Source organism: Podarcis pityusensis (genome assembly GCF_964106645.2).
Source record: "Podarcis pityusensis genome assembly, chromosome: 11".
Classification (NCBI taxonomy): domain Eukaryota; kingdom Metazoa; phylum Chordata; class Lepidosauria; order Squamata; family Lacertidae; genus Podarcis; species Podarcis pityusensis.
The window spans coordinates 16,689,977-16,701,268 of record NC_138036.1 but is presented as its reverse complement, the minus strand read 5'-3'; the positions used below and the strand labels follow the sequence as shown (position 1 = coordinate 16,701,268).

The window sequence follows — 11,292 nt, the reverse complement described above, 5'->3', positions numbered from 1 at the left end:
ATCCACCACAAAAACCAACATCCACGATGTGAGAGAAGATACCAGAGACACCAACAAGCTTACATCTAAGCTTGATTTCAGATTCAACCCCTGGATCACCACAGCATGGCCATTTTATCCAACTCTGTTTCCCATTTTAATTATGCCCCCCAATTTCAGGAGAGGGGCCAGTGTGGTGCTGGTGATTTAAGTGTGCCCTATGGGGGCTCGATTCCACTCTACACACTATTGTGGCACCCAACTGCCTGCCCTAATCCTTCCTATAGTCCAGCTGAGCTGTGGGTGTTGTGATTGTCAATGGTGGGCCCTAGCATTCACCCCAGGTGCGTTGCACACTTACACCAGGTCTGCTTCAGAAGGCTGGGTGAGGAAAGAGAACCCAAGGAAGGGCCTCTTCAAAGCAAGAGAAAAGGTAAGAGGAGACCTGACAGAGGTCAATAAAATAATGCATGGCATGAAGAAAGTAGAAAGCAAGAAGTTTTTCTCCCTCTCACGTGGCCTTCCAGTGAAGATGGTGGATTCAAGACAGGCAAAAGAAAGTGCTTCCTCATACAGCACACAAACTATGCAATTTGCCCCCACTAGAGGCAAAGATGGCCACCAACTTGGGTGGCTTTCAAATAGGAGTCGACAAAATTCATGGAAGATAAGGCCATGCTCTCTCCCCACTGTCAGAGGGAGTGTGCTTCTGAACACCCATTGCTGGAAGCTGCAGAAGGGGCGAGAGGTGATGTGTTCAGGTTGCAGGCTTCCCATGGGCATCTAGCTTACCACTGTGATAACAAGATGATTGCCCTGATCCATCATGTTCTTCTTATGTTCTTTAAATATTTGAGTTTCTTCCCTTGGGTTCAGTACAATGTCCCAATCGCCAATATATTTTGGAAAGTGGTCTGTCTGTTTGCTGTGAATTCAGAGACCTCTTAACGGTTTCTGACATCAAAAAACAGTTTTTCATCTATGGTTGGATATAATTGCACACCCGTTTGAGTTTAGATGGCGGACCGAATCTTTCAAACTGCAGTTTTTCGTTTTGGTTTTTTGAATTCCCGAATAAAACTTAGTACAAGGCTGCTAGTACAAGTGTATTAGACAAAAATAAGAGGCAGATTTTAAAAAAAGAAAAAAAAAGAAACTGTTTATTTGCGGAATGAAACGTTTGTAAAATTACATACAAAGGACAATCACTAAGCTATAGTGTACAATTTCCAATGTTCCACAATGATAATCATAATAAATACACATAACAAAACAAGGTAAAAGCTAAGGTTTTTGTCAGGCAACCTACAAAACGGTTCCTCAAGTTTTATACTTGGCAGCATTTCTTGGCATATTTTAGACCTGTTATTTTTATTTTTGTAAGTACTGCAGCAGAACTTTCACATTTCTTTGGAACGTTTAAAAAAAGGTATCTAACTATGAAATATTGTCCAAATTAATAGGTATTAGTTAAACCAAGGAGACTCAAATAATAATAATATTAATAATAATATAAAGACCCAGGAGATCCTATGTTCTTAATCCATTTAAATTTGGCTGCTGTATAAAATGGTAGGCTACTATTTAATGCAGCCTTGAGTCCCTAGGTGCTAGAAGACTACAACCCTCATTATCCACAGCTAATATGGCAAGGATCGTGGATGATGGGAATTGTAGTCCAACCACACCTGTAGCCCCAGGGAAGGCTAATTTAGCACATGATAAATGTGGTAGTCCCTCAGGCACTGAGTAAATTGCCTACCTATAGACTTCACTTATTGAAGAGCTCTGGGAATTTCTGCAGCAGACGATAGGAGTAAAACCATGCTGTAAGTTGAAAACATATGACAATAAAAATGGTTATTCCCTTTAGGTATAATGTAAGTTCCTTAGGCTTCTGGGTCTCTCTGACACACAAAACCGCTGTTGCAGCACACGTATGGTATTCCCAATTCTTCTTAAAGGCTTTAAAGAAGGCCCCCCTGATTCTTATAGGAGTGCTCTTGCAAACTGATTTAAAACCTGAAAAACTGCTATCGCACCTGGCTATTTATATGCAGGTCTCCAACAACAACAAAATCCCCCAGAAAGCTGCAATTCTCATGGTAGGCTGGGAGATGCCAAAGCAGTCATGCTTGTTTAAGCCTGGTTTTGAAAGCAGTTTACAACATAAATCTGGTGTGAAAGTGGCTGGTGAAATAGGATAATCACACAGTATACTTAAAAAAAAATAATCAAGAGAGAGACACACTCTATTGCTGGACCCATTCTATCCATACCTGAGTGTATATCACATACAGAGTTATAAGTGTTATCTTTTTCTGCTAAATGATTTGTAGGCATGAAAGCAATTTGCAGGAGCACTCCTATGTCATACAGATGTTACTGCTCTTGAAAATGAAAAACGCAAGGCTTCTCTGTGCTTCTTGGTGTTACAACATTTGGCAAGAAAGCTAGTAATTCCTCTTTTGTACAGTATTTGGGCAGTTCTGCTTCAACAGAGCCTTTTCCCAGGGGATTGGGATACCTCTGCTGCATTTTACAACAGCTGGGCGAATGGGGAGAGAGATGGAGAAAAAGGCCACCGCCTAAATCGTTTGGTATTAAAGGCTACTGCAGATAAACAGAAAGAAGTAGTAGTGTTAAATAGGCAAATGGCTTTAATTACAAAAAGACATTTCTAAATTTGAGGGCCAGTAAAAATATATTGTAGAGGAGATCTTTTACAAAAGTGAGGTTAGGAACCGTGAGACAACAGCGCTCACTGTAAACATCATGAGTTCATTCAGATCCCTTGTTTGTAGTTTGGAACGCTGCGTTTTCTTCCTCCTGAGCTCCATAGCCAATAGCACTGCAAGGATTTGCATAGATAGCTTGACCTACTGTTTGATAAAGAAACTGGGGTTTTAGCAGAATTAGCCGTGTTCGAAATTCATTAACCTGCAAGTTTATGCTTTACGTTATCGAGTTAGTACACATCACTGGTCTTGTAGTATGTACAGGCTGTGGGCCCTGTCTTATCAAGGAGGCTCCCCCTGCCACACCGTTCAATTAACAAGGCCAAAGGAATTTCAAAATCCGAGTTGCATCTACTGTTATCCTGGACGTTGGAGGGTCTTAAAACCTATGAACCGGTTTGTTTCCCCCTCTTTAGATAACCAAGAACTGAAAAATCCATCGCTTCCCCCACCTCCAGAAGATGCACTTATTCATATCCAAAATGCAACACTGCAAGCCGAGACCTCCAACGGCTTGCACCAAAGGAAGCACTGAGCCACTTTCTAATACTGTAGGTCAGACTCTGACCACCCCTGATTTAAAGTAATGGCAATTTACGGAGAGTTGTACGTTTCTGTTCCAATACACAAAAATAGCACTCTGGGAACTTTAGGTTGGGGGCAAGGGGAAGACATGACAACACATTAGCTCATAATACATAAAAATAAAGAAATAAGAGTGGCAGAGACATGTGACAGCTCCCTCCTGGGGGTGGGGGGGATGCCAATCAAATCTCATTTTAAGGCGAGTCTCAATCTCTAGAGCAGCACCATTAGGGATCGGCAAAAATCGTTTCACTTTTCTTTTGCGATTGACTCTTGCACATTGTTAAGATCTGTTTGAGCACTTTCTGGACGTCCTCATCCATTTGGCCCTAGAAAGAAATGGAAGATAAAAATATATTAGTGGCCTGTTCAAAACATCGGGGGGGGGGGGGAGCAGGCTGGGAAAGGATGACTTTAAGAGGTGCTTGTGAAATGTGCCATGTTACAAGACACCCTCTCTCACACAGGAGGGAATGCCTTCAAGAGGTTGTGCTGGCTGTAGTGTATGCACACACTGCCTATTTGCTTTAGTAATATACAGATATAATCTACTGAGTTCTTTAAGAAGGGGAGGGCATTTCCTGAGGAAGACTCTCTTACCTGCACAGCATACAGCAGATGTGTCCTGTAAACAGAGACTATCTCCTGGTGTTGCTTCTTTGTTTCCTGTAAACAAAGGTAGAGAGTGAACACGCAGGTACTCTTATCACACACTGCATTGTTAAAGGAGTTGGGGGTTAGTTTTAGGGCAAGGGGATGCTGGTTGCTGTAATCCAGAACACAGCATTGATTCACAGCAGTTCAAGTGGTGGCAAACTTTTGCGTCCAAACTGGTGGGATAAAATACACTTTGTGTGGTGATAGCTCTATGGTCCCTTCTCTATTGCAAATGGTACAGCTGTTTCCCCTTCTGAAGCTCCCCTTAGGCTTGGTGTTTTAGAATACAAATCCCATAAACAGTAACAAGCACAGATGTGCTGCTGGGAGTTGTAGTTCAATGCATCTGGAGGGTACCAGGTTTTCGAAGGCTGCCACAGCTACGCTCTGCTCCTATAAAGGGTACCAAACTTACTTAAGCAATGGTGCTAGAAGTTTCTAAGGGAAAGTGGAAGGTGAAGCAGTTCCATTCATCCCATTCCACTCCTCTGTTGCAAAACTTCCCCATCTAAGGGATATCATATTACTACAACATAATACAGGGCTTTGGCCCTATATGCCTGAAGGAGCGTCTGCACCCCTCATTGTTCAGCCCAGACACTGAGGTCCAGCTTCTGGGGCCTGCCCTGTGGCATGCCCTCCCATCAGATGTCAAGGAAATAAACAACTATCTAACTTTTAGAAGACATCAGAAGGCAGCCCTATATGGGGGAGTTTTTAATGTTTGCTCTTTTACTGTGGTTTTATAATTGTTGGAAGCCGCCCAGAGTGCCTGGGGCAACCCAGTCAGATAGGCAGCAAGCAAGCAAACACACACACACACACACACACACACACACACACACAGTTTGATCACTCTATATATCTATTTACTATACTTTCCCCCCACTTTCCTCCAAGGAGCTCAAGGTGATGTACAAGGTCAGCTCTCTTTTTACCTTCACAAGTAGATTGGGCTGACTGAGCGTTTCTGGCCCATCCTCACCCAGAGAACTTCATGGCTGCCTTACCTAAACCTGGGTCCCCCAAGTCTTAGTCCAGCACTCTTAACCATGACACCACATTGCCTCTCTAGAGCAAACTCTACATATGGACCCCATGCACTCCTGGTGTGATTTCCTTACCTCTAGTCCACCAAGTTGGGTATCAAGGCAGGAACCCAGCACAAGAGAAGGAAACTGCAGTAGCAGCAGCAACAGCAACAGCAACTCAATACTTCTGTTGCAAGTTGTTTCAGTTAGATAGGGGGCCAGTGTGGGGCGGAGGCTTTATGTCCTAGATGTTGTCTGGCGTTTCTCAAACTGGGGTACCCAGCTGTTGTTGGACTACAACTCCCATAATCCCTGTCCACTGGTCCTGCTAACTAGGGATGATGGGAGTTGTAGTCCAACAACAGCTGGGGGCCCAAGCTTGAGAAACACTGTTATGCGGTGGTTACGAGTGTTGGACGAGGGCTTGTGAGACCATGGTTCAAATCCCCACTCAGCTATGAAGCTCACTGGGGGGACCTTGGGTCAATCACTGCCTCTCAGCCTGAGCTACCTCACAGGGATGTTGTGTGGATTAAATGAGGAGGCAGGGCACAGCGGGGGACCACCTTGAGCTCCTTGGAGAAAAGGGTGGGATATAAATACAATGAACAAATAAGCTTAGAATATTCCCTGAAATGCTGCTTGCTCAGAGAACACAGAAACCTTATGGAATCTGGCACTCGTGCCATGAAAGAACACCACATTCTACTGCAGATATAGTAACCAGGGTCTACTGTGCACTCACACTCAATTTACATTGTTATAATAGGCCTACATTCTCAGAAACGCACTCCAAAAATTCTACATGCAAGTTCCTCACAACTGATTATTTTTGGGGGGTGGGGATACAACAAGGGTGAAACCTCTGCATCACTTTGAACGACTAAAAATATAGATAACACCCACTCTCCCATCTTCTGTCAAACCTTGGCAGATGCAGAGAGCTACTTATTTGCACAATTACATAATCTATAAACTTACAGTCAGCTGGTTTTGTAGTTGCTTGACTTGTTGTTGCAATAGCTCCAGCTGTTGGCTTTGTCTCTTGGGTGTGCCAGTTGAGTAGGAAAGTTGGGACAGGCTGTTCAGTGCTTCCTTCAATTTACTAACTTCCTTTGTCATGTCCATTATCTGGTACGGGAGGAAAGAACAGGGGACAGCATGCTAAAGGATGGAAGAAAACACAACTTCCCAAAAGCATTTGGCTGAGAGATCTTACTTAATGTCAACCATAGGTTTGTTTGTTGCTTCAACCCTGGTAAGTGATTTCAAACATGCAGTGAAACTGCCAGAAAGCATGTTTAAGGAGACACTGGTGAGACCAACTCATGCTTGGAGTAAGGTAAAGGTAAAGGGACCCCTGACCATTAGGTCCAGTCGTGACTGACTCTGGGGTTGCGGCGCTCATCTCGCTTTATTGGCCGAGGGAGCTGGCGTACAGCTTCCGGGTCATGTGGCCAGCATGACTAAGCCGCTTCTGGCAAACCAGAACAGCGCACGGAAACGGCGTTTACCTTCCCGCTGGAGTGGTACCTATTTATCTACTTGCACTTTGACGTGCTTTCGAACTGCTAGGTTGGCAGGAGCAGGGACCGAACAACAGGAGCTCACCCCGTCGCAGGGATTCGAACCGCCGACCTTCTGATCGGCAAGTCCTAGGCTCTGTGGTTTAACCCACAGTGCCACCCGCATCCCTATATGCTTGGAGTAGACCCCTTGAAATCAAGGGAATTAAGTCCACTGACTTCAATGAGTGTACTCCACACTGAATATTTTGCCTTTTACTCAGGTTCATGGGCTTCAGTCTTTTAGCCTCAGTTTGCCTTCTGTGAATAGGGTGCTTTGTGACCAACTACACAGCACCACTGGTATGAGTGGGCATACCTCTGCATGGCAACTGTTTTTGATCTATGACACTTTCTTATTGTTCCAAATGTGCTCACCCCACCCCCAAAAAGACTAAGGATCTACTAACCTTCCTATCTTTATCCTCTTCTAGTTTCGAGGAATTCTCAGAGGCCTTTTTCATTTCAAGCAGCTCTTCTTGAGCTTGATGGTACTGATGAAGCAGCCTTTTGACTTCCTGTTCCTTGGCTTCCAGGAGAGTCCGGAGGCTCTCTTTCTCCCCTTTCACTTGTGAGATTTCCTTCCTCAAATGAGCAAGATCCGCAGACAGGTTTTCCCTCTCTTTTGTCAAGTCCTTCACCTTGGACAGCATGGAGTTGACTTCTCCCTCTGAAGAAGATCGGAGCTCTTCATACAATGCCCTGGGCACCATAGCTTCGCACACAGCGGCTTCTTCTTCCAAGAGCTCCCTCTGCAGTCGCTGCACCTCGCTTTCCTTGTGCAGAATCTGCATTTTGAGCTCGCCGATTTCTTCTTCCATTTCCTTCAGCGAAGCCCTGAGAGCAGTGACCACCTGGAGATGCTCCGTTATGGAGACAGAGTTCTTCTTCTGGGAATCAACCAGGTTCTGGAGCTGGGTTGCTTCGCTCAACACTTTTGCATACTGGGCCTTCATTTCCAACAGGGCGCCCTCGGCTTGCTCTCTCTGCAAGACGGTGACCTCCATCAGCTTCTCGTGTTCCTCCAGAGGGATGCATCCTGAATCGGCATCCTCTGCAACACCTCTTTTCTTGCAATCTTCAAGTTCCGCCTGGGCTTCTTTGTACAGCTGAGAGAGCTTGCTGACCTGCCTGTTCAACTCAGTGATCATTTGGTTCTTTGCATCTCTCACCTCCTCAGCTTCCTCACCATCTCCAGACGCCATCTGGCATCTCAGCTTCTCTTGGAGCTTCCTGATCTCCTCCTGTCCCTCCTTGTACCTCTCAATCAGAAGCGCCTTCTCCTGGTTGATGTTCTCAATAACCAAGCAATAGGAGCTCCTCATCTCCTCGCATTCTTCTGCTGACATCATGCCAGCCGCATCCCTCTCTCTCTCCGCCAGCTTCTCCTCCAGCTCTCTCACTTTCGCTCGGAGCCTCTCGCCCTCTTCTTGCGCCTTCTGCAGTTCTTCCTTCAGCGCCTCGACTTCCTCGCACGTGGCTCTGAGCTCCTGCAGGTCCGCCTCTTTGCTTTCGGAAGCCACCAGGCCTAGCTTCATCTGCCTCTGGACGTGCAGGACTTCCTTCATCGCTTCTTCGTACTTGCTTTGGGTTTCTCTCAGTTTCTGGTTGAGGTCGGAGCCATTTTCGGAAATGTCAGAGCTGTTCAGCAAGCAAAGGGTATCCAGTGTTCCGGACTGAAGCTGCGTCTCCAAATGCCGCCTCTTCGCTTCTGAGCTGTCCAGCCTCTTTTGCACCTCCTTTAAGTTGTCTTGCAGCTGTCTGATTTTCACTTCGTTACTGCTCGCCTCTTCCTGAGCTTGTGCTAAGCTCAGTGAAGAGCAGCTGATCTCCTGAGCCGCTGCTGCCGAGCTCTCACTTAGCCTGTCCGTTGAGTGATCAAACTCCGCACAGGTGGAACGAGAAGAATCCAGTGTTGCATCCAGGTCTTCTGTCTTGAGTGCGCGTGCCTGTAGAGACAGCAGATGGCAGTATTTAAACAACTACCTTTTTTTTGTAAACTCTTATTGTCTTTTCTCATAATAACTTATCCTTTTTGCAGAGATTCGAGAAATAGAGAGGGCTGCAACAGGAACAAATTAACAGAAGGAACGAAACAAGATTGCATGCATGCACCGATTTCCAGAAGAGTACTTGCATCTTTCAAAGATCGCAGATTTGATTCCAATGTCATATAATGAATTCCAAACCCTCCTCCCTCATCTTTCAAGCAAAGCCCTCTTTGGGTATTCTTTTCTCCATGCAATTAACATGAACACTGTACGGAGAGAAAGCAGGGCTGTCAGGCATGCATTTTATGCTGTGAGCTGCCCTGAGATCTACGGATGAAGGGCGGCATACAAATTTAATAAATATAAATAATTGGGGCATGTCTACATGGAGGAGATCTGCATGAGCTGGAGCCTTCTGCAAACATGCCCCCAATGTGTGATTGTTCAGTGCCATGGATGCTGCTAATACATACCTGTAATTTTTCTTGCAGCTTCTTATTATGCAAGGTCAAAGATGCAATTTTTGCTTGTAACAGTAAAAGCAAGTCTTGCTGGTCTGTTTCTGAACTTACATCCAATAAACTATCAGCGCCTTTAAAAAGCGAAACGGAAGGGGGGAGGAGAAGGAATACAATACAATTTATCATTCTAGGCTTTCAGTCAACACATGGTTAAGCAAATCTGGAAATGGAAGGGAAGTGGGGGGGGGGAGTGAAAAAGAAAGCAAAGGATTATCTCTACTTGCTAGTCTCTTTTTGGTGAACTAGCCTGCAAATTTTCAAGTTAACTATTGGACTAGGGATGGAGAACCTTTTCCCATTCTCTTTTGGTATTCTGTTATGGGTTACACATTGCCAGTGCATGGGGCTCCCCATTTTCCCTCCCTGCCCGGCAGTTGCTACTGAAAAGGATCTGCACTGATCTCTTGCAGAGAATGAGCTACAGGCTCACAGCTGTGTCACTCTAGGTCTTGAGACTTTTATGGTGAAAATCCCATGGACAATGGACATTAGCCTAGAAAACCAGTTTCAGACCAGAGCAGCCAATAATGCCTCCAGAGATATACACCTGATTGTGGAGGTATCTGTCTATGGAAACTTAGTTAGATTCTCTTGTGCCTAAGGATACATTGATCAAACAAACAACTTTTTTGACATTGAGAAGGCCACCTATGTCAAGCCACTTATGAATTTTCAAGTAGATGTTATTTATCCACCTGCTTGGGAAAACCTTGGGGCATTAAATTGCTGGGTAGGGGTCGGTGATTGGCGCTGCTTGGCTGCTGTTTTGCTTATGCTGAGGGTGATCTTAAATGGAAGTATTTAACACTGTTAGCTGCCTTAAGCCTTTGGTAATGGCAAGCATAAATATTTTAAATAAATGGTGTTTCTATCCCTTCCTTCTTCCAAGGAACCCTGTAAGCTTGGTTAGAATATGAGCGTGTGCATGAATGGCTGGGTCCAATGCCCTTAATAGTTAAGCAGGAGTTCCAAGCGGAACCCCCCGGTTCAAAACAAAATGCTACTTTTGTACATACTACACTATGCATAGATTTTTAGAAAGATGGCGGAGCCTCCTTCCATGGAAATTTCAAGGGAAGGTGGGTCAAGATGTTGCCAAGCATGCTTGACAAACAATGGGGCAGTGAATTTTACAATCCTAGCATAACAGACCATGATGCCAAATGGCAACTTTCTATGAGAGAAGGCACCTTTTTTTTGGTTGGTAGGTTGTTTGGTGTGGGTGGGTGAGTAAGGAAGGAGAAAGTGACAGGTCAGCCAAAACATCTGTCTTACACCATACCTGCAGTACTATCGCTCATCCCATCCTTGCCATCAGAGTGAATGGCACTGATATCTTCCTGCTGAAATGCAAAATACATAAACATTTGTTTAAAGAGAGGGCTAACAACATGGCAGTCTTCATCAAAAAGCACAAATACTTGCATTTCAAAATCCCGCCCCCCTGTGAAGTAACGGCCAATGCATTTTAGTCAGGAACTGTCACTCAGCTGCAGCTTTCCCAGCTTTTGGGATAGTTAAAAGGCAGGTGTTTGATTAAAAGCAAGCAAATACAATTGCCTATCAAATGTGAACTTCATGGTCTGTATTCAACTGAATTCAACTGTAAACCCACCGTTGGCCCTAAGTTAGTCATGTGTATTAGTTTCAATAGGTATCCTGAACCCAAGCTGCTCAGGGCATTGAAACTAGACTGGTAGGACATGGGCAGCCCGTGCAGATGTTTCAGCAGAGGTATCACATGCTATTGGCTGTCTGCCTCCATCAACAGTCTAGTGTTGACATTCTGCACCAGCTGGAGTTTCCAGACCAGGCCCAAGGGCAGCCCCACATAGAACGCATTGCAGTAGTGCAGTCTGGAGGTTACCAATGTTTGGACTACAGTGGCCAGGTTAATCCCAATCCAGAAATGGATGTAAAATGTACTCTTTGTCCCTAGCTGACAAAAGGCACGTCTATTGCTTAAACAACTGGTATGTTCTTTGGTTTCAAGAAAACCACTGGCGGGCTAACACAGGATGCTAAACAGGTCACTTGGGAGCAACACAATTGTCTTTTATTAAACAACAGTACTTTTAGTGGAGAGGATTATTCTTTTATTTTTGTCAGGACCACAGAATGGGGGGAAAGAGGGAAGCCTCCCCTTGCTGATGTGCCACAGCCCTAATCTTGACTGCCTCCCCAAAGCTGCTATATTATAATAATAATTAATAATAATAATAATA

General features: G+C 44.8%; 1 protein-coding gene across 4 annotated transcripts in view; it reads right to left on the bottom strand.

The window, feature by feature from the left end:
• Positions 1-1,110: 1,110 nt before the first annotated feature.
• RAI14 (retinoic acid induced 14) overlaps positions 1,111-11,292 on the bottom strand; it is a 94,050-nt gene continuing 83,868 nt past the window's right edge. For all 4 annotated transcript variants that reach the window (XM_080973443.1, XM_080973442.1, XM_080973445.1 and 1 more), the window contains 6 exons: positions 10,350-10,410; positions 9,020-9,138; positions 6,966-8,504; positions 5,972-6,121; positions 3,903-3,968; positions 1,111-3,631 (listed from right to left, as the gene is read on the bottom strand). In XM_080973443.1, coding sequence (XP_080829569.1) covers positions 3,530-3,631; positions 3,903-3,968; positions 5,972-6,121; positions 6,966-8,504; positions 9,020-9,138; positions 10,350-10,410 — 2,037 coding nt within the window. In that variant the 3' untranslated portion in view covers positions 1,111-3,529. The remainder of the gene's footprint in view (positions 3,632-3,902; positions 3,969-5,971; positions 6,122-6,965; positions 8,505-9,019; positions 9,139-10,349; positions 10,411-11,292) is intronic.